The sequence below is a fragment of the Ascaphus truei genome, chromosome 11, assembly GCF_040206685.1.
Source record: "Ascaphus truei isolate aAscTru1 chromosome 11, aAscTru1.hap1, whole genome shotgun sequence".
Classification (NCBI taxonomy): domain Eukaryota; kingdom Metazoa; phylum Chordata; class Amphibia; order Anura; family Ascaphidae; genus Ascaphus; species Ascaphus truei.
Genome location: NC_134493.1, coordinates 32,944,596 through 32,967,639, shown reverse-complemented (window position 1 = coordinate 32,967,639; position 23,044 = coordinate 32,944,596). Strand labels below are relative to the sequence as shown.

Here is a 23,044-nt window from a genome sequence, read left to right as displayed (position 1 = left end):
TTAAAAGATTCTCCGGCATTTTGTTGGTTCAGCGGTGCTGCTTGCCTGGCTATGGTTCCTATCCAGGAGCTGGATTCACAAAGATGCAAGCACCAGTTTGATTTCATGATCCGCTCTCCATGCGGCCAGCTACACCAGCTTCAGACCCAGGCTCCCACTGGTGACATCATCCGTGAAGAGAAATTCTCTCATAATGCTTACATATTATACTCTCTTGTGAGTGCAGGACCACAGGGCTGTGTCTGTATTATGCTATGGAGCTTGTGCTTCTCTATCAGAAAACAAAACGTAAGCGCTTGCTCAGTGTATCCACTAGTTGAATTAAAAAAAATCTCTCTCTGATACACACTCTCCCTCTCCCCTGTGCAGGGTTTTTGTCACTTTTTTTTTTTTTTTAACCCACCATAACTTAACTAATGTGTGGTGAAACCTACCCAAAAGCTTCAAATTTCAAAGCCAGTATAACCAGCCTCACTGATGAGACCCTATAGGTTGAAACAGCTGTCTGTGGGTAGGTTTTCTGGCTATGCATCTTAACAAAGGCTGTACTCAAAAGCTGTGCAATGCAGCATGCATAAGCTTATAGCAAACGGTGGTACGGTGTGCTCATTTGCATGTCATTTCCCAGAATCCCTTGCTGCAGTGGAAGCACAGTATTATTTATTTATAAAATATTTTACCAGGAAGTAATACATTGAGAGTTACCTCTCGTTTTCAAGTATGTCCTGGGCACAGAGTAAAACAAATAATACATGGTTACAAGTACAGTTACATAAATGCACAGGGTATACATTATATACAAGACATTGCGTGCACAGTTAAAGAAAATATATATTATGAGCGTATGAAACAGTTACAGACCAGGTTAAAATGTGAGACAGCCTTAGATTTGAAAGAACTTAAACTGGTGGTGGATGTGAGAGTCTCTGGTAGGTTGTTCCAGTTTTGGGGTGCACGGAAGGAGAAGGAGGAACGTCCGGATACTTTGTTGAGCCTTGGGACCATGAATTGTCTTTTGTAGTCTGATCTCAGGTGATAAGTGCTGCAAGTGGTAGGGGTGAGAAGCTTGTTCAGGTAGCTGGGTAGCTTGCCCATGAAGAATTTAAAGGCAAGACAGGAAAAGTGAACTTTGCGCCTAGAGTCTAGTGTTGACCAATGTAGTTCTTTGAGCATTTCGCAGTGATGTGTGCTGTAGTTGCATTGGAGAACAAAACGACAAATTGAATTGTAGAGGGTGTCAAGTTTGCTAAGGTGGGTTTGAGGAGCCGAGCCATATACTATGTCTCCATAGTCAATAATTGGCATTAGCATCTGCTGTGCGATACGCTTTCTGACCAGGAGACTTAGGGAGGATTTGTTCCTATAAAGTACCCCCAGTTTGGCATAGGTCTTGGTTGTCAGGGTATCAATGTGCATCCCGAATGTTAAGTGGGAGTCAAACCATAAGCCCAGGTATTTAAAACTAGTGACAGGTGTTAGGGTGGTGTTAGCATTGGTTCTAATCAGGAGCTCAGTCACTTGAAGCTTTACAAATTTAGTCTTGGTCCCAAATACCATTGTTACAGTCTTGTCAGTGTTTAAAAACAGTTTGTTTTGGGAAATCCAGTTTTCGAGTCTCAAAAAGTCAGACTGAAGTATGTGTTGAAGGTCAGAGAGGCTATGGCTGTGTGCATATAGGATTGTGTCATCTGCATACATGTGTATTGAGGCTTCCTTACAAGCTGTGGGAAGATCATTAATGAACACTGAGAAGAGTAGGGGCCCCAGAACAGAGCCTTGCGGGACACCACAGGTGATATCCAGGGGGTTGGAGTTAGAGCCTGAGATGGACACATGTTGGGATCGTCCTGATAGGTAGGACTGAAACCAGTTTAAAGCATGTTTCCCTATTCCAGAGCTCTGGAGTTTGTTAAGCAGGATAGCATGATCAACTGTGTCAAAAGCCTTTGCAAAATCTAGGAATACTGCACCAGTGAGTTGTCCCCGTTCCATTCCACACTGGATTTCATTGCAAACTTTTAGCAGGGTAGTTACGGTGGAGTGTTTGGGACGAAACCCAGATTGGAATTGGCTAGGGAAATTTGTCTTGGTATAGAAATCGCTTAATTGGGAGTGGACACATTTTCCATGACTTTGGATAGAATTGGGAGGTGAGATTGGCCTGTAGTTTGAGACAGTGTTTTTGTCCCCACTTTTGAAGATTGGGACAACTCTGGCAGTTTTCCAGGTCTTAGGGATATGGCCTGCAGACAGGATAGAGTTGACTATGGACGCAATTGGTTTGGCAATGGCTGGGGCACCAAGTCGTAGGAACCTAGATTGCAGTAAGTCGGGTCCACATTGGCGGCTTAGTTTTAGTTTGAGGAACGCCATTATAATCTCCTCTTCAGATACTGGGCCAAATTGAAAATTGTGGGCAGTGTTGGGAGGGGGTGGGACTGTAGGGGTACTCCCAGGATGAGATTCAGGTTTGTGGTTTGGGCTGCGTTTCGCTAATAAGTTAGTGGCACACCCCACAAAGTAATCATTGAATGCATTTGCAATGTCAGTGGGGTTTGTCAGAGTAATATCCCCCTTAGTGATATTACTTGGTTGTTGATGGTTAGGAGGCTGGAATATATTGTTGATAACCTTCCAGAAGTTAGCTGGGTTTGATATATTCTGGTGGAGATTGTCAGAGTAATATTGTGCTTTTGCATGCCTTGTTTGCCTTGTGCACATGTTCCACATGCATCTGTAGTGATTGAGATCCTTGGTAGTGCCAGTTACTTTGTAGCTTTTCCACAAGGCATCCCTGAACTGGTAGAGTGCTATAAGGTCAGGTGTAACCCATGGAAGGTGGGCCCCCTGTACCCTTATTTTACGTAGTGGAGCATGTATGCTGGGTGATAATGGTGAAAGGCAGGGTTGCAGACCTGTCTAAGACATGCAAATGAGCATACAGTAATATTTTCATTTGCTATATATATATATTAAAAAAATTCCTTTACTAAAAGGTTGGGAAGGGGTGTGCAAACTTTCCCCCCAGGTTGTGCGCCCCACCCCCCCCCTGGCTCCAGCGTTAAATAAAGCTGCGTGGTCATGTGACGTCACGTTGCCATGCTGATGCATCCCTGGAAGACAAGGTAAGGGACGTTGCAGAGACCTCTGTAATCGTCGCGCCCCCCCTGGTCTAGAGTAGTGCAATCTTTGAATTATTTAGTGTTATGTGCATTTTGCAATCAGCCTGGTAATGCTTGTCGCATCCCAAACCCGAGGGCAAATCTGTTCATTTTAACCTCTGAAATGCCAATAAACTCACGTTTATAGATGCCCCCTACAGTGTGATTTATTTTATTTTTTTAAAGCTTTATTTATTAGCAGGCTTGGTAGCAATACAGTGAGATACATTTTAATATATACGATTAACAGAGCCGTGCAAGATAGCCAAGTACAAACGTACGTGTGTACGTGTTTTCACTAACACCAAACGTATCGAGAAATACGTAACAGTGATAATAATCATGAATGAATCATAATATTTAGGATTAACGGAGGTATAGAAGGCAAGCGCCCACCAGCTGTTTACTTCCTGCTTATTTCCGGTTCCTGTTGGGTGCAGCAAACTGTACATTCCCCCCACTGTTAGAATGGCTTCCGCATCCGGGGAGGGGACACCGGAAGTCGCGCGCCCTGCCCCCCCAGCTGGCTTGTGGAGCGGAGACACTTCCGGGCTGTCAGTGGGAGAGAGCCAGGCAGAGATGGCGGAGAATAACTGCGAGCTGAGCGGGGCCGGGGGCTTCGTGTGCAGGAGGTGCGCGGGCCTGGCCCCGGGGGAGAGGGGCAGCGTGTCCAAGTGGGTTCGGCTGAATGTGGGGGGGACGTGTTTCCTGACTACGCGGCAAACCCTGTGCAGGGACCCGAAATCCTTCCTGTACCGGCTGTGTCAGGCTGACCCCGACCTGGACTCGGATAAGGTAGAGATTGGATGGGGGTTGCAGGGGGGAGAGAGTGGCAGGGGTCACAGGGGAGAGGGATGGGGTGACATGGCCTCAGGGGGAAGGGGTGACTGGAGAGGGATGAAGTGACTGGGGCTCAGGGGGAGAGGGTGACAGTGGTCGCAGGGAAGAGGGATGGGGTGACATGGCCTCAGGGGGATAGGGTGAGAGGGGAGAGGGATGGGGTGGCAGGGGGAGAGGGTTACTAGTGAGGGATGGGGTGACTGGGAAGAGGGTGACCTTGCCTAGGGGGAGAGGGTGACGAGAGGGATGAGGTGATGGGCACGGGGGTGGTGTGAGTGTGATGGGGTGACGGGGGAGAGGGTGGCCTTGATCAGGAGGAGAGGGTGATTTACTCAAGATGGAAAAAGAGGGGGTGTAAGAGGGTGAGGGATGAGCTCAAGGGGGGAGGGTGGAGAAGGTGAAAAGATATAAGGATCATGGGCTGTGGGGGTGATAGGGACACACACACAGGTTGTGGGGTGCAGCGATACCAGGTCACTAGATGGGGGTGGCAAGGGAGGGTAGTGTGCCAAGTGGCATGAGGGACGGATTGGGAGAAGGGCAGGTACTGAGGGACCGTACAGGAGAGTACGACACAGACTGTAATGTATGTATAATTTAATTCATGTACTGCCAAGTGTATGCAGCACTTTACAAATGTACAATATAAGGGAATTGAAGTACAAACAATTGATATAGCAGTAACAAGTAAATAACACAAAGCAGAGGAACATCCTGCCTTGAAGAGGTTACAATCTAAGTGGTAGAGAGTGACATGAGCTGTGTCCTGGGATAGCAGGGGGGGGGGGGAGGTGGAGGTGGAGGTGTGTTGTGAACACTGGATAATTGGTAGGTATTGACAGAAGCTAAGGGACCTGGGCTCTGATGAGGCAAAGCCAGGAGAAGCTGAACAATATACCCTGATGGAACAGGGCAGATATAGATTAAAAGCTATAGTCCGCGTCCCAGAGACGGAAGAGGGGAAGCGTGTAAGGAACATGGGGAAGAGCTGAATAATCTGAACACAATGGAGATATATCACAGGATGTAAGTTTCAAGTAGAGAGGATGACTGGAGCCCAGTGTCCTGTATACTGAGGCTAGTAGTGGGATGTGATATTTTCAAGAATGTGCTAGATATAGGAGCCTTAAACAAGCGGAAGAACTATGAAGAACTCTCAAGTTGCAGCATCACTGCCAGCAAAACTACTTTACTCCAAGATGCTTCCTTCACCCATCTTTATAGAATGTGAAAAAGTCTTTTGAATGTTTACTAATAAGGCACACTCACAATAATTGAGATACTTTATTTAGAAAAATGCGAATGAGCTATTTTATTTAATAATCCATATATCCAATTCCTAAAGCTTTATTGATTCACAGAAAAGTTCCTCAGATGACTAAAATGCATAGTAAGGGGTTCCCCAGTATTAAAATGCCTACACTTTTTATATGGTGAAAATATCTGCACTCCGTTATGAAATGGCCATTACATTTCAAACCCTGGTGGAATTTAGTGTTGACAGGTGCAATCACAGTCACCAGTTGCATTTCGTTGAGGCCTCTGTAATGGGGAAATGTTTGTCAATCAAGTGTCCTGTTTCCTTATTCCCATCAGTGATCAGTGACATCACACAAAAGGAAGCAGCCAGAGGAAAATCAAACCCCTCCCAAATCTCATTTTAAGTATATTAAAAATACTCTCAGGTATCAGATTTGGCTAAACAAAACTTAACAATTACCCAGATTAGACACTGTATGTATATCTTTATATAGTGCTAAAAGTGTACTCAGTGCTTCACAAAGAATACAGTACATGGAATTATAATAATACAATAAGTGCAGCAAAATCAGACAATAGGAAAGGAAATCCCTGCCCCAAAGATCTTACAATCTAAGTGGTATGATCAGAGACAGCGGGTGAGGGAATAAATGCTGTAGACGGCAGTGCTTGGCTTCAATGGGTGGTAGGACTGGTGTGGGACAATAGCCATGAGTGCAGGCAATTGGGATGCTTGATTTGTGGGGCGAGTTGTAATCGTGTCACTGGATCTGGTTCACTTTGGTCCTAGGAGGGATTGTCCCTTTAAGTTACAGACCCGGAAGGTGAGCCAATAAATGTTACTGTGCACTGCCATAGCAAATCCCTATGTGCAGGTTTGACAATGTCAAGCAGACCTTAAATAAACCAACTTGTGCTTTTTTCTTGGGTCTTATGTTATGTGGAATGTATTACTGGACCATGTACGGTAGAAATATTGGGATCTTTGGTTTTTGTTTATTAAATATCTTTAGTGTCGAATACGATGACCTGCAAAGTATTACATGACTAGGCGTCTGGTGTGACTGGCTTCTGCCTTTTATTGGGCTATTCATAACACAACGGCATTCCTGGTCAGCTGAATAATATTAAAGTTTCTTTAAACCATTATTCAAGTCCTGTCTAAAGGTGGGACAGACATGTTCAACTTTAAATCTAGTTAAGTAGACTCTTAATGAAATGGCTAGGAATGTAACTGCATAACAATTATTATTTGAAGATAAATAAGTGTCTTGTTTCTATACCTTATTATCACCAACTGTAAACAATACAAATTGTTTATCTTGTGTATATACCTAGTAATGTTGGAACATGTCAAGTACAAGCTAATTTTGCCTTTGTTTACTTTGTGCGTTCTTCACTTTAATTCTTTACATAAAGGTCGTCTGGTGATTTCATAATGCATATATATATATATATATATATATATATATATATATATATATATTTTTTTTTTATAGTAGAATCCTCGGTGGAGAGATGTGGAGCACTGCATGCAGGGGTGAAGAAAGGAAGGGTACGGCACACTCAAAAATAGGGTTAAAAACCAATGTATTAAAGGCTAGACATGGGAGGTAAACAAAGACATGGTGGGGTAAAAACTCTGATGCGTTTCATGTGCAAATGCCCTTTGCCAAAGAGTGTGATATGTATAAGAGTGTATATTTATATACAGTATTGACTCTCTGCGCCCTGGATGCAAATTACATTGTAATCCCTACAGGGCAAGAGCTGTCTGCAAAATTGTATGTGCAGCACTGCATACATGGTCAATGATATACAGTATATACAAAACATTACTGCTAAAACCACACAGAAACTAGAAAAGGGGTCAATAGAATTTTAAGAGAATATAAACAATTTCTGAATGTTTTGAGGTCTGCTTTCATTTTCTGTTTTTATAATATTTTTTTATTAAAGTGTATTAGTTTTAGGAAATAAATTCCGTCCATCCCCCCCCTCCTTGCTTCCACGAGCATTGCCCCTGAAGTGCTCCTAATACACAGAGCTACTAATAACCAACTTGGTATTCTGCCTAATATTTGAAGATGTTCTTAAACAATCGGAGAAAGACTGCTGTATATCGTAATAATGAATATCCCTACACTTCAAATGAAACTCAGATGTGTGAAGCTGCTCCCTTTTGTATAAAAGCTTCTTTAACGGGGGTTAGGTATAGAGGGTGGGTGTCAGGAACACACCCTGATTTGAACTGCGAGATAAGCAGTGTCTCTGCACAGTAGCTTTTTTCTTCTTCTTCATCATAGGGGAAAGGCTACTGAATGCTTTAAAGGGCGTTCATTCTTGAGGTTTAAATAAAAATAAGACACTTTAAACATGCTCTAGAAATGTAACTTTTGATGCATTTGTATTTCTTAACTTGGATTACAATTTCAAATATTTATGGGTTTACATTAAAGATGGCAGCAACTTTATGGTATCTCTATTTCTCCTAAGTGATCGATGTCACTGCAGATGTTTTTTGTTTGTTATACTGTAGGTGCTAGTTCTCCAGGGGCCTCTCATCACCATTCAGATCACTGGAATGGGCCTTTAAGGTTTATATTGGGTATGTTGAACTGGTGGTTAAGGCCCAGATGCTGTTGAGTCAACGTAGGCGAGACGAAAGAGAGGTGGAAACATTGACACGTAGGCGGGCAGGACCCAAGTGTACAACATGGGGAGGAGTTACAGAAATGGGTGGCAGTGCGTGATAAAGCTGCTGTTTTGCATGTTTAATGCTTTTGTTGACTAGTGGAACAGCTCTGCCCTACATAACTAATGTAAGTTCTGTCATGTATGCACTCCCACTTAAGAGCACGGCCTAGCAATTCTGGGCAGAAGTGGAAAAAGAATGGTGGTATTAGCATTGTATTGATGCACCTTTTTTTTTGGAGGGGATTTGGCTTAAACAAACGGGCAAGTCATTAAGATCTACCAGATTGCTAAACTTTAGCACACGTTTATTACCATTCAGGTGAAGTCTTGTGGTAATGATTGGGGAGAGTAAACGCATGCTAAAGCTTGGCACTTTCTATTGGCTCGGGGCCTAAACTGTTGCAGCTGAAATGAACATTGGCAGTGGGTCTGCAGATATTATGCAGTTGTAGGTTCTGCTGTTTGAAGTAGCCTGTCCCATTCATGGTCCTTACACTACCTGTGAAAATTCTCATTTACCTCTGCTGTGGAGGGAGAATGGTCTCAATAGACATGAAAAAAAAACTGCTGCTTAAAAAATGGGATGGGGTGAGCTTAGCTTAACTCCTGGGAAGAGGAGCTATCTATCTATCCTTGCGTCAGGCAGCACTCACATCTAGAAGATAAAAAATATATAATAAGGCATGTGTAGACAGACAACCGATCCCGACGTTTCGGTTCCGGAACCTTTCTCAAGGGGGGTGCAACATACAAATGACAGACAGGACATATATATCAAAAAACATACAGAAAATCACCTGTGCATATTTACCTAATCGTGGTGAGCCCGCAAAAATCAAATAAACTGGTGTTTGCGGATCCGCCATCTTGGAGGAGGAACTATAATGCGCATGTGTATTACAGTACTGGTCTGTTGGAACCGCCATCTTGAGTGTGGCACATCCATTGCGCATGTGCGGCCCCAATACGTGACGTCAGCATACGTGACGGCACAGGAGGAGTCAGTAAAAGACTTAAACATAACCTCAGTCCAGGGCCAGTACTTGATAACACTTAGCACATGCGCAGGACAGTTAATCACTCCGTGGTGGCAGCAGGCACCCTGCGAATATGACAGTAATGTAGCACCAATGTAATACAAAAAAGATAAAGGCAATATTAAAGATGCTTGCCTAATCAAAAAGGCAGAGATGTTGAAAATACTGTATAGGCTATAAGCCTCTATCAATATGCCCACAGTCTATACCCAAATAGAATGCATCTCTACCATCACAGCATTTCTGGCAAATACCTACAGAAACTCTAATAACCTACATAGACCAACAAGACACATGTACACCCAACCAAGGAGTATCTTAGTAAAGCCATAATTATTGACATCAGTATCTTACTGATAGGGTGACGAACACCCATATAGGCTTTTACCTGTGTGACTATATTTAAATAAAAAGTCACATGCATCAAATATATGGTAAATAGAGGCTCCCCTATGGATACACATCATAGTCATGTCAATCAACAAACACCAGCAAGAGAACAAAAGGGGGGCAAACCACAAGACATCAATGTGAGGACAGGGAGTGAAGAAACATAAGGAAAAATAAATGCTTACATTAAGTGGAGAATATCCACCCAAGAGTAGCAAACATGCAATGTCCATGTCAACCATAAGTAAACGATGAGTCCAAGCCATGTGCTGCAATCTATATAAAAGGATAAAGCACAGTGTTGTCAGTTATCAAATAAGGAAAAAGACAAGATAATTCATGTTATTCATTATTCATATTATAAGAAGCATCCGAGACTAAGGTCCTCATTCAGACCCTTTGGGGTCCTGGTGTTCAAATTGAATATAAATCTTGCTTCCATCTGTAATAAGATCTTGTTTCTGTTTCCTCCTCTGTTTGAAACATTAGCCTGTGCTATCGGCATACATCGGAAAGTCGCCAGAGTGTGTTGTAAGTTCTTAAAATGTCTTGCAACTCGTAGATGTCTCAATTCATCTTGGTCCGTGGTCTGTAACAGTGCCTTTCTAATAGACGACCTGTGTAGAGCAATCCGTTCTTTCAGCATCCTGGACGTTTTGTCCACCTAGTATAATCCACATGGGCATCTGATGATATACACCACATACCTCGATTCGCAATTCAAAAAGTTATTGATTTTGATAGGAATTCCACTATGTGGATGGGTGAAGGATTTCCCCAGAAGAAGATACTGACAATTAATATAGCCCTTGCATTTATGCACCCCATGGTGTTTTGTCAACCAAGTTGTGGGTGGCATATATTTGTCCACAGGGTACGATGAAGATAATGTGTTTCCCAGACTTGGTCCTCTTTTATAGCAAAAAAGAGGTGGTGGTGTGAAATGTTTCCCAATCCTTTTGTCGTTGGCTAGAATATGCCAGTTCTTTCTGATGCTCTTTTGTATCAATCCCGACGATGTACTGCAAGTGGCGATCACATTAAATCGATCCATTTCAGATTGTTTGATGGACGGCATAAGGAGTTCTTCCCGGGTGGGAATTCTTGCCTTTGCCAGGGCCTGTGATATCTCATCTTCCTGGTATCCTCTTTCTCTGAATCGGTCTGCCATCTCTGTCAGTGCAGTGTCCACCTCTAATGGGTTGCTTGTGATGCGTCTTGCTCTCAACATTTGAGAATATGGGAGGACTTTCTTTAATGTCAATGGATGATGACTCCTGGCATCCAATAAAGTATTCCGATCTGTTGGTTTGTGAAAAACACGTGTACCAAGTTTACCATTGTTGACAAATATCAGTGTCCAGAAATGTAATTTGTGTGTCATGGTGGCATTCCGTAAACCTAATAGTGGACGGTATCTCATTAATATGGGCCACGAATTCTAATAGATCTTTCTCAGATCCTTCCCAGAGCATGAAAATATCGTCTATATCTTTTGTAATGCACCACACTCTGGCTGTATCGTACATCAGTGAGAAGGTGGGTCTTTTCGTATGCGTCCATGTAGAGATTTGCGTAAGATGGGGCCATATTGGACCCCATCGCCGTCACCATTAGTTGAAGGTAATATGACCTCTCGAACTTAAAAAAGTTCTTATGTAAGATTAATTCAATTAGAACCATAAGAAATTCTGCTGGTGGTCCATGCGGAATGGGATACCTTCCCAATAAATCCCTGATGACATCAACTCCGTCCTGATGAGGAATGTTTGTATATAGACTAGAGACGTCTAGAGTGACCAACAGAACGCCTTTCAGATCATGTTTGATCTCCGCCAGTTGGTTAATAAAGCTGGTAGTATCTTGTACATACGATGTAATTTGTTGTACTAATGGCTGCAAAAAATAATCCACATACTGTGAGAGTGGGTGGCAGAGGGATCCCCGTGCCGAAATTATGGGTCTCCCTGGTGGCGAAGTCGAAGACTTGTGTATTTTAGGCAGTGAGTACATCACAAGTATTGTGGGAAAATCCTGTTAGAAATGTAGCAGTCTCATCCGAAATCCATCCATTGTTGGAACACATATGAATGATGGAATCTATTTCCTTTTTATAGGTAAGGGTAGGATATGCAGGCAATGTTTTATAATGCCTAGTGTTGTTTAACTGCATTAGAATTTCATCTCTGTAGTTTTTATAAGACATCACTTTCACAAATTATGAAAGCTGGTCTTGTGACTCTTGACAGGCGGTCAAGAGTCACAAGACCAGCTTTCATCATTTGTCTAGAGACGAAAATAATGCCTTAAAATCCCTCAAATCCAATACAGATATCATAAAAGCTGCTGATGATAAGGTGTGTGTGTGTGTGTGTGTGTGTGTGTGTGTGTGTGTGTGTGTGTGTGTGTGTGTGTGTGTGTGTGTGTGTGTGTGTATTATCTCTCAAAAATATCCAATGTGACACAAAACATAGTTAAATACTTAAATGTTTGTATTCTCATAAGTAAGGGTCATTTAGTTAAACCCTTTGACCAAAACGTTATAAGCCTGCAGCTACTTCATGGCATGACCAATATACAGGTCCCAACACTACCTGAAAAGATGTCCAGCCTTTTTTTAAAGATATCTATTGTATCTGCAATCACAGTCTTCATGGGTAACAAATTCCACATTGTAACTGCCCTTACTGTAAAGAACCCTTTCCTTTGTTGTTGGTGAAATCTCCTTTCCTCCAAACTTAAATATATAAAAAAATATGCTGCTTGGATTGCTTCTGTAAGCTTGTACAAGTGACATTGGGCCTTGTATAGGATTGTGTATACTGTATGTCGTTTTAATGTTGCAGAAATTGAGGCTGGATTATCACAGTTTCTTACAAATGATCCCATACTTCCCTCTCTGTACATTCAGTCCATACTGTCTTATTGCACATTTATACAAATCAGTAACCTTCACCGGAGCTAAAACCCCCTTTGGGATATGAAAGTGCAACACAATATTTAGTAGTTTGTCAGTTAAATATAATTCTACTAAAAGAGGGTTGTAATACATTACACAGCTGTCCGGTCGTGGGTGGGTTAATTGTCAAATTCGAAACAGAAGAATACCCACAAAGTAACTAAACCATTTCTGTATAGGTCCTGGAGAAATGTAGGTTGTGACATTTGTAGGGGACATTGTGTTAAATTGTGATGGTGTTGATTCAGGCAATATCACACAGTAACTCATTGGCATGGGGTCATCAAAGCACTGCCAGGTCAATTGACTGGCCAAGGTCAATGGCAGAGCAGATTTGGCCTTGATAGTGCGGATCAGGCTTTGATGACTCTGTCACTGACTTGGTGTGGGAGTTTCTGTGCAGTAGTGCACTGATTGCCACTACCCCAATTGTTTTCAATAGACTTGCACATCAGAAGAATAACTGTTGTTTTTCCGCTGCGGGGCACAGAGTGATATAAACAGAATGACAATCCCAATAAGGACACATACAAACTGATACAGAAGGTAATGAGGGCCCTGCTCATGAGCACTTATGATCTAGAGCTGGGGGGGCGTGAGATTTTCTGGGCGGGGCGCGGTGGTTACAGAGGTCCCACACTCTCCCTCAAGGCATTTATATTAAGTGCCGGGGGGTGGGGGGACCGCACGAGGCCTCTGTAACTAACTTACCTTGGCTTCCAGTGGCGTGTCATGACAGTGGGGTCACATGTCTCGTTGCCATGACAAGGCAACGTCGCATAACCCCGCAGCGTCATTTGATGTTGGAGCGAGGAGGAGGAGGAGGAGGAGGGCAGGCAGGCAGGCAGGCGGAAAAGATTGCACTATCTGATCTGGAGGAAATACGGGGCAGTTTTCAAACAAAAGGTAACGTGGGTTCTCATTGAGGCACGGCGTGTGCCTCGGCACGGCGTGTGCCTCGGCACGGCGTGTGCCTCTGCACGGCGGCACGGCGTGTGCCTCGGCACGGCGTGTGCCTCGGCACGGCGTGTGCCTCGGCACGGCGTGTGCCTCGGCACGGCGTGTGCCTCGGCACGGAGTGTGCCTCGGCACGGAGTGTGCCTCGGCACGGAGTGTGCCTCGGCACGGAGGCGTATGCCTCGGCACGGATTATGCCCACAGGGTTTTTAACTGTGGGAAGCCCTGATCTGTGCAGTATCTATGTATTTGGATGATTTTACAATCTGTGCTTTACATGTTACAAGAGAATATTTGGTTACATCGGAAAATACTTGTTTAGATGTGTAAATTGGGCATCTGACTTTGCATTTCCTTTGTAAGACAACTATATTTATCAGATACACGTGTATATCACACCCAATTTTTTTGCATAAAGGCAAATGGAGAAAGCGCCCAACTCTTTGCCGTAAGCGTTCCAAAGAAATGCTTCCCATTTTTTAAAGTCCTGGTTGTATACTGTCAATTGAATACAGAAATCCTTATTTTTTTCTTTTCTTTTTTTGTGTGTTCTATCGTCTGTGTCGTAATATACTTTTTCAAACGTATGTTAAAATCTTCCTGCATCTTAATCATGGTTCACCAGTTTTATTAATGTTTTATAAAGCCTAATCACTGTGCTTTGATTTTATATTGGGTATTAATTTGTTTGGTCTCATTGTTGACGCTCTTCAAGGAACTTCAGTGTTCTCCCCCACTTCTTCTTTTTTTTTTTTTTTGTATGCCGAGGCTGAGTAAGTAGGTGACAGGCTTGGGCATTTAACCGTGCCGGTGACATGCACATTTCACATAATATTGTACTAAACCAAGCAAGCCAGCCTCTCCAGTAGGCTTTTGAAGAAATATAGTGTCTCTTTAATCAGAGGATTAATATTTCGGTCGGTCCTCTGGAAAAAATAAAGTGCAGCTTTTATTCAAAGTCCCCTGTTTACTTTGGTTTAGTCCTGATATCGCCACAATAGTGGTTTACAGGACACCCCTGGCAGGTATCATGTTTTTTGTTAGTGCACCCATTTCTATGATGCATAAATATTGATGGCAATAAATGTAATCTCGACCATGCGTTCATTTTGGAAAATGAATTTCTCCTGATCCCACTGGGGTCATTATTGCAGGTAATGTCCCTGCTTCCGAATTAGGCGCCGGTAGCTGCTCCTGCTCAGCAAGCAGGGCTTTCAAGTTTGAAGCTCCCACGTCACATGGGCCAATAGAAAGCCGCACCGATGACGTCGCGGCTTCCTATTGGCCCGCAGGACGCGAAAACTTTTAACTACGGACATCTTGTGAGGAGAGCTGCTACTGGCACCTAATGGTGAGGTAAGTATCTCCGGAGCAGGGAGTCTCCAGAGCTGCAATTGAGTGGGATTCCGCTCTGGAGACCCCCTGCTTCACTGAGTGAGATCTAGCAATCGCTTGGATTGCTTCAATAAGAGTTGCATTTTTATTTTTTAAGTCGCTACTAATACTACAGGATTTCACGTTTTGCTGCTTTTAAAATAAAATGTTGACGTATGTTTGCTGTTTTTGTGTCGAGAGCTGCAATATTAGAGACTTTGAAGTGCTCGTTGCTACAATATTTAAATAATTGTTAATAGGACATCAGTTTATCCCATCTATGTTGGTCCCTTCTCTTACCATCTGTTGTCTCCAGAGTTTTGGGGCTGGCACCCACCTTTTTTTTTTTTTTTTTTTTTTTTTTTTTTTTTTTAGGGAAACCAAGCACTTCGGTGAACAATTTCATTAGGTTTACAGTGCATAAACTGCACTGCTGTTTCCAGACCATTATATAACACGCCATTGCAGATTGGACCAGCGGATAAACGGCATCTTTAATCCCTTTTTTAATGCAGATACATATTTGCAAACACAAGAATAGTCCTATTTCTAAACTGTTAATGAAAAGGAGTATATTGCTGCAGTGACTGGTCCATGTTGTAAACCATCTTCGGTGTCCCCCATTGGCCCTTATTTTCCTGCTCAGAGATGGACTGTAGATTGGAGCTAAACCTTGCTTGCCACGGCCATGTCACATGGGACATTTAAGTTCTAAAAGTGAAATCAATCCTGCTGACACTAGATCATTGGTTTCCAACCCTTTTTTTTGGTTAAGGAACCCCATGTGAAATTCTGAGCAACCCCAACCCTTTGTAATAGCACGTCTGATATCAGATTCACTGTAATGCTGCGTCCATGGAATGGGCGTCCGCACGCTGAGAGATCAGTCTGCCTAAAGGCAGTGATCGCGTCTATACTGCGTGCATGCGCGCGGGAGGGGGCGCGCGTTGCGCAAGAAATCAGTTAAAACTGATTTCTTGGCGCAACGGGCCGGTCACATGAGCGGTTCGCCCAATGAGGGCGAACCAGCTCTGTGACGTCACTGGCACGCCCCTAGACACGCCAACGGACGGCGCCTGTACCATGCCCAGGGAAAGCCCCCGCTTTCCCTCCGCACGGGCGAAGTGTCTATGAACGCAGCCTAAGGCTGTGCTTATAGTGCCGGCGACGGCACAGTCGCGGCAAAACAAATGCATTGTCACCGTTGCGTGCGCTTATAGTGCATGCGACGGCGACAAAGCAATGGTGTGACGGTGCTACCAAAAATTTAGTAGTCACTGTTATTTGATTTCTTCTCCATGCCTCTGCCCGCCCCTTTTGACGTCGCTGGCCTTGCAGTCAGCAACGTCGCCCAAAACTAAAGTGCAACTCTAGCAACGGGTGACATCATCGGTCGCCATCACCAGCACTATAAGCGCGGCCTAAGGAACCCCAACCCTCCCAAATAGAGCGTTTGAGATAAGATCCATTGTAAGGAACCCCAACCCTCTCTAATAGCGCGTCTGAGATCAGATGCATTGTAAGCATGCAAGGAATCCCAACCCTCTCTAATAGCGCGTCTGAGATCAGATGCATTGTAAGGAACCCCAACCCTCTCTAATAGCGTGTCTGAGATCAGATGCATTGTAAGGAACCCCAACCCTCTCTAATAGCGTGTCTGAGATCAGATGCATTGTAAGGAACCCCAACCCTCTCTAATAGCGCGCCTGAGATCAGATGCATTGTAAATTCTTCTGTATTTGGTACAATTTTAAAATGACCTGATAATTACAGGGAACCCTGGTTGAAAAACACTGCACTAGATGGAGGTGGTCAAACCCTTTTACATCTGCAATGCAGCCCCCGCAGTGAGGGACCGAGTTGCAATAGTTTAGTCTCCCATTCCACGGGATTCCTTTAATTTGGGAAATTTTATATTTTAGAGGGTGGTTAAGATTTTGTTTTCGTGCAACAAAAAAAACGTTATTTACTATTATCCATATGTAATAATCTGTCACACTAAAGTGTCTCTACTGGTTGTGTAATTACAAATTGTATGCTGCTCTTTATTCGAGATTGCTATGAAATGTGATAATGTGAAGAGATCTCGGAAAAATATTGCAGTAACCCGATTTTAGAGTTGTACAAAACCTGCAAAAAAAAGAAATGTTTGTCCTTTGCACTCGGGTTAACTAATGTTGAGTGTGTCTCGGTCTTGCATACTGGCTTCCACTTTTTTTTTTTTTTTTTAATATATAAATAAGGTGTTAAAATGCATCACTTGGCTCTGTCTGAATCTTCCACTTTTGAATTTCGGTTTGCGGGATTTCATCTGCTTTTTAGCATCGAATATGACAATCTGTACACACCTACTCTGATTACAGCGAATACGCCCTGTGTAAATTCTGTTATTCGCTCAACTGTTTGCCATTCTAGTACTAATGCTTTTGTCCATTTGGGTGCTACCGCCTAAATAATGCTTCAATACAAGCCTGTCTTTTTTTTTTTTTTTATATTCTTGAATGTTTACCATATATTTTAGATGAAATGTCAGAAGTCAAATTTCAAATGCTTTTGATTTTCGTCTGCGCTCCAGTCAGTGGAAGCTGCTGGTACAAGTGTAGAAAACAAATGTGTAGTTCAAGGCCTGTGTTTAAATATTAGCTGAACAATGTAAATGGCAGGTGATGCACTGCGGTGATGCACTGCGGTGATGCACTGCAGTACGTTGACACGTACACTGTAGATGTGTTGTTGGAGATGATTGTGATGTGTAAGCGGTCATTGTTTATCCTTAACTTTCCAGTCGGTGCATGAAAAATCCTATCCAATCTCTCCTCAATCTACTATATATCTCCACTACATAGTACTCTGAATCTTTCCTGACAGGTGTGAAGTCTCTGTATACACGGCCTTGCATTCAACCCTACAAACAGGCAGGTTCCCCTCTCTTCGAGAACAGCTGGTTTTATTTAAACTCTTTCCACTTCTGTCATTTCAGTGGGAGTGACATGCCCCGTTCTGTTTTCAAAGTTGTAGTGTCTGTAGATATCACAATAGTATCCATATGGAAATAAACCTCCGGTACTATGAATTGCTTCTGATTAACTAGATGTCACTTGGTCCAGCAAATGCAGCCATTGGTATTGGAAATCATTTCTGAAACCTGTGTATTCTGCTGTAGCATAATTAGGAAATGGTTGTTTTTGTCTGCGTCTTTAATTGGCCCATAACTCAGCCTGCCCTCCCGTGTTCTCACAGAGCATGTGACATTGCGTGTTTGTGGGTGTCCCGTGTGATCCATGTGACCACAGCTCAGACCACTGTGTAATTGTATTACATTTCATTTGCGATCTTGCAAGAAACAAAGGTTTGGAAGGGAAGATGTGCTAGGTTTTTCTTGGGCTTTGGACATGGTCAGGCAGATGGCGCTGAGGCAGCGCACTTACCCCCGGCACCCTTTGAGGGCGGCTTTAGGAGGCGTGTGCGGATGCAGAGGAGACAGATCAATTTAAGGCCTCGTTCAGGGTGCTGGCTTCAGAGGGAGGGCGTGCTGACGTGCGTGCTGCCATGAGCAACAAAGTATTCAATTTGAATACTTGTTGTCAGGGTAGCAACTGCCCTGCCTCCGAAGCCAGGAGTTGCCGCTGACTACAGCTTCAATAAACGAAAATTTCGGTTTTTGGAGCTGAAGCAGCGTCACAGGGACCAAGGCAGCCAATGAAATCATTCTTCAGAATGATTTCATGACTGCAACTTGGATACTTACCCTGCCGTCTGTAACCCCGCCCCCTCCCCAACGCTGAAAAGTCTGCTGGGGGATAATCACATGTCGCCCAGCAAACTGCAGCACTGCCTCCCTCACACCCTCCCTCCGAGTCCTCAGCTGGCACCCTGAACGAGCCCTAAGTTTTGGCGCAGAGGGCCGGTCATGTGAGCTGGTTCGCCCAATGAGGGCGAACCAGCTCTGTGATGTCACTGGCGCGCCTCTGCACGGCTGCAGTCTATGGACTCAGCCTTAGTGGGAGACTTCATCATTACATACACATCGCTCCTTTATTCAGTGTCTCACAGATCTCTTACAATATTGATTGTCCATACGTGGCGATGTTGGCTATGCTTTTAATGTGGCCTTTCTGGCTTTCAGTAGCTGATGCTTGAGACTATATTTCTCTGCTGATTTTTGTTGGGTTACCACCTTTTTAATACCATCCTATTTGGGAAAATATAGCACCACTTGTATATAGCTACCTTCCTATATAAGGGAACCGCTTTCTTGTGGGTTTATTGGTCATTCAGACTATTTTGCCAAATGAAATGTCAATCTCCTTGATTTCAACGTGTGTGTGTGTGTTACAGTAATAGGTTTTTTGGGTTTTCTGGAATTGGATCATTTTGAACCTCTGTGACAATGCATACTGTATTTACCTTGCCATTTTCGTTTTTCCAATACTTTCAAAAGCATGAATCTTGTCTGAAAAGGTTCATAGTAATAGACCGGGCAGTTTTTTTGTGCCCGTGTTCCGCCTGTGACCTGATCACACAGGGTGTTGTACAGCTTGGATTTCCTGTCCTTTTGGTAATAATGTTGACTCTTGGATCACATCTGGTGGCTGCTGAATGATGTCACTCCTGTTTATCAGACTTGCACTTGCATCACTGTAAATAAGAATAATGACTGTTAAGTGTCTGACATGTACAAAGGGAAAACAATACCATGTCCTGGGAGTTCTTGATATATTTTTTTTTTCTCTTGTTGCCTTTAACAAGTTGGCAAAAGCAACCAAATTAAAGTAATTACACACCAGCATCTGTTCTCTCCATATGTGCATGAACGTTACCGCCGCTCCCAAGCTGAATATGGACAAGCAAATTAAAATTATTAAATGTTAATAGATTAATAGATCTTCTGGTGGTGGCTTTATATTTGAAATGACCATACAATTAGCGTTCAGTGTGATGTTTTACAGCATGTACCTAACCGTTCTCGTACATCATGTATCCTGCCGTGCCTTTCTGGTTTGTAGTGGCTCTGTGTCTTTGCATAATGGAGCCTTAGAAAACTGAAGTGCAGTTATTTATTTCAAATGGAGCCAGATTGGCAATACTGAGAATTTTTTTTCTCATTTCTTGGATGGTCCCTGGTCTTAATTTGGGAGTTACACAGCTTCATTTAATAAGATAATGTTGCATTTCTCCATCTTGCAAGGGGAACCAATGCTTTCATTTCCTCATTAATGTTGCTTTGCATTATGCATATTAGTTCTGTGCTATTTGCAAATGATACCCTGTTCTGCTGCCTTTTAAACCATTTAAGGAGAACATCCTTTGCTCTGAATTGAATTCTATTAACCCTTTGCTCTGAATTGAATTCTATTAGCAGACAAACGTGACCCCTTAGAATTTAGGGTGCTTATAGACCAGTCTTGCCAATTCAAACATGCTAGTGTTTGTGTGTCAAGAACAAACCTGTTAAGTAAATGTTTTTTATTTGTATTGTAAAGCTCTATTTCCACATTTACCAACCAAGCAACATAAGTGTGTACACACACTGAAGCTGCTGTATGTTATAAATAATATTGTTTATTTGTAAAGCGCCAACATATTCCACAGTGCGGTACAGTGGGGGGGGGGGGGGTACCGAGATATGATAATTCCATAAACAGAATGACATGCCAAATGAGGACACATCAGCGCAAACAGGTAATAAGAGCCCTGGTCCTCAGAGCTTACACTCTACAGGGAGTAAGGGACAATGCTGAAACAAAAGGTAAAGTGGCTGCTCGTTGTGGGATAGGGTAAGGTCCAGTCTGATCCACCGATCCCATTTAGGGTTGGGTGTGTAATTGTTAGGGGGTTTTGGTGTGGAGTTTGGTCCAGCTGCACAACAGGTGCAAATATGTTTGGAGGAGAAGAGTGATTATTGGGGGCATGCCAGAGAACTTACCTTTTTTCCAAGGAAGCCTTTCAGGGAGTTTTTAAATGTCTGGTGTGTGTGGTAGGTAATTCCAGAGAGGTGGCAGCGTGGGTGGGAGTGAGTCAGTAATAAGGTGGGAGGAGAGGCGAATGTCATGGGCAGAAGGTAGGGGGCACTTAGGGATATGTGGGGATGAGGGCTGAGATGTAAAGGTGGGGGGCTTTGATTCTAAAAGATTCCAGTGCAAGGATTTGGATAGTGGCGCAGCAGAAGTGGAGCGGAGTGAGGTAGATGAGTCTAGCAGCATTATGGCTGGATTGGAATTGGGACAGGCGGATAAAGGGAATGTCTTGCATTGTATTCCTTACCAAGAGAAGAGGTATAGAGTGAGAATAGCAGAGGGCCGAGGACGGAGCCTTGTGGGAACATAACAAAGTGTGTGTATCCTCTCCACCCCCTGCTCCTTTTGATCCATCATTTATTTTTGTAATATCCCTCATTATTTTTGTGCCTTCCTTTTTTCATTACTGCATTTTAAATGGCTGGTTAACATTGCTTCATAAATAGTCTATCACTTTTCATGGGTGCAATCCCATCAAGGGCAGGAGTTCTCTCATGGAAGTGACTTATTTAATAGGTTAAATGTAGGAAGGTGGGGCTTTCTCTGTGCACTACTATAGACCCGTGGCTTCAAACCTTGTTCAAATGTGATTTCTGTAAACGTGGTATCCTTTTTATATGAGCTTGATCAGTACATCGCGTATGCATGTGTGGCAGGAGGTCAGAGAATTAACAATTATTTCCATTTCGGGGTAGACCTTGATTTGAATTGTAAATCTTCCCAAGATTTGCATGTCCTGATTATTTATTTGCTTAACCCTTTCAGTCTACCATGTAGGTAAATGTGTATAACATAAATACTGTATGGATGAAAAAAAATCTCAATTTTTATCTTTTAGGATGAAACCGGCGCCTATCTAATCGACAGAGACCCAACCTACTTTGGTCCAGTACTGAACTACTTGAGGCATGGAAAATTGGTGATAAACAGAGACCTAGCAGAAGAAGGTGAGGTTTTAATGTAACTATGTAAGAGCCTCAGTCATGTAGATGTCATGACTTATTCTCGTCACGCTCTTCTAAGCGTACAGCCTACTTTAATTTGCAGCGCTCCTTCTTTGGTTCTGATGGCAAGTAGGAAGTTGCTTTTAATCAATCAAATCTAATCTGTTCTATTTTTAATTTCATGTTTCACTGAGATCTTAGCATTGAAACATGGGATAAAAGGTGTACTTGCTCAGCATGCACTTTCTTCTTACACATAGGTTGGGCTTCAGGACGTAAAACTAGAATAGTCTGTCGCACACGACTACCTTTTTACTGAAATTGTATCTGGAGCTAAGTTGTTTGCTCACTACAAGTCTTGATGGTGACTTGCAGTGGAACACGTTTACCCCAAGCCATGACTGTTTCCACTGCATTGTTTTGTGTGTTGAACCTAATCACTTTATGAATGGGTTTGATATCCTTTACAACAGGGGCGCTCAACTCCAGTCCTCAGGAACCTCCCCCAATAGGTCAGGCTTCCAGGATATCCCAGCTTCAGCACAAGTGGCTCAATCAGAGGCTCAGCTGAAGACTGAAGCAGGTATTTCCTGAACCTGTCCTGCTGGGGGGAGGGGGTGGCTCGAGCACTGGAGTTGAGCACCCCTGTTTTACAAGATACCATCTCTTATTTAGTTGTGGTTCTAAAATGGAATAATGTCTGAGCTTTACATGTCCCAGGTTGTGGCCTCTAATTGTCTTCAACATTTACTCATTTGTAACTTGGCCGGTTAAAAAAATGTATTGATATGCTCAGTGTTCAGTTTCTTCTACGTGGACCCTAAAACAATATTGGATTTGGTTAATGCTTACCTCTACTCCCTGGTGCCATATGAAACCTCCCCAAACCCCTACTGAGAAATCCATCCTGGCTATCAGATTATTCCTGCAGATTACAGGACAGCCGAGATGCCGCACAATCAACACGTCCGACTTGGAAAGTAACCAAAACCCTTCATGTGTCTATCTTAACTTAAAAGAAATGACTGTGCTGCTAGACATGGGCAATGACACGGGGTGACCCTACAAGCACATGCACTGGTTTTTAGATGGGTTTGTTCCCCCTCAGCCTCTAAATGCTCCAGAGGTGTTTAACTATAATAATAAAAAAAAGTATTTAATATAGTGCATCAACGCGCTCCACATTTACAGTATAGTGCACGCTACACAGATTGTACGCTCATCTGGTCAGGGACTGTCTGTAACAATCTGTTTTTGGTGCCTGAGGCACAGGGAGTCACTTAGTGACTTGCCCAAAGGTCTCAAGAAGCAGTCACCAGGAATTGAACCAGGTTCCCCTGCTTCAAACGGTTATTGTTTGCAGATTGGGCGTCTTTACTCACTGAGCCGCTCCTTCTCCCTGTTAGGC

At 43.2% G+C, this 23,044-nt stretch overlaps 1 protein-coding gene across 4 annotated transcripts in view; it reads left to right on the top strand.

Annotated features, from left to right (window-relative positions):
* Window positions 1-3,659: 3,659 nt before the first annotated feature.
* The window catches only part of LOC142463162 (BTB/POZ domain-containing protein KCTD5), a 35,616-nt gene continuing 16,231 nt past the window's right edge, over window positions 3,660-23,044 (top strand). Inside the window, exons 1-2 of one of the 4 annotated variants that reach the window (XM_075565538.1) lie at window positions 3,660-3,956; window positions 21,531-21,639. In XM_075565538.1, the coding sequence (XP_075421653.1) occupies window positions 3,741-3,956; window positions 21,531-21,639 (325 nt within the window). In that variant the 5' untranslated portion in view covers window positions 3,660-3,740. The remainder of the gene's footprint in view (window positions 3,957-21,530; window positions 21,640-23,044) is intronic. The other 3 variants (XM_075565539.1, XM_075565540.1, XM_075565541.1) reach the window with 3 other exon arrangements.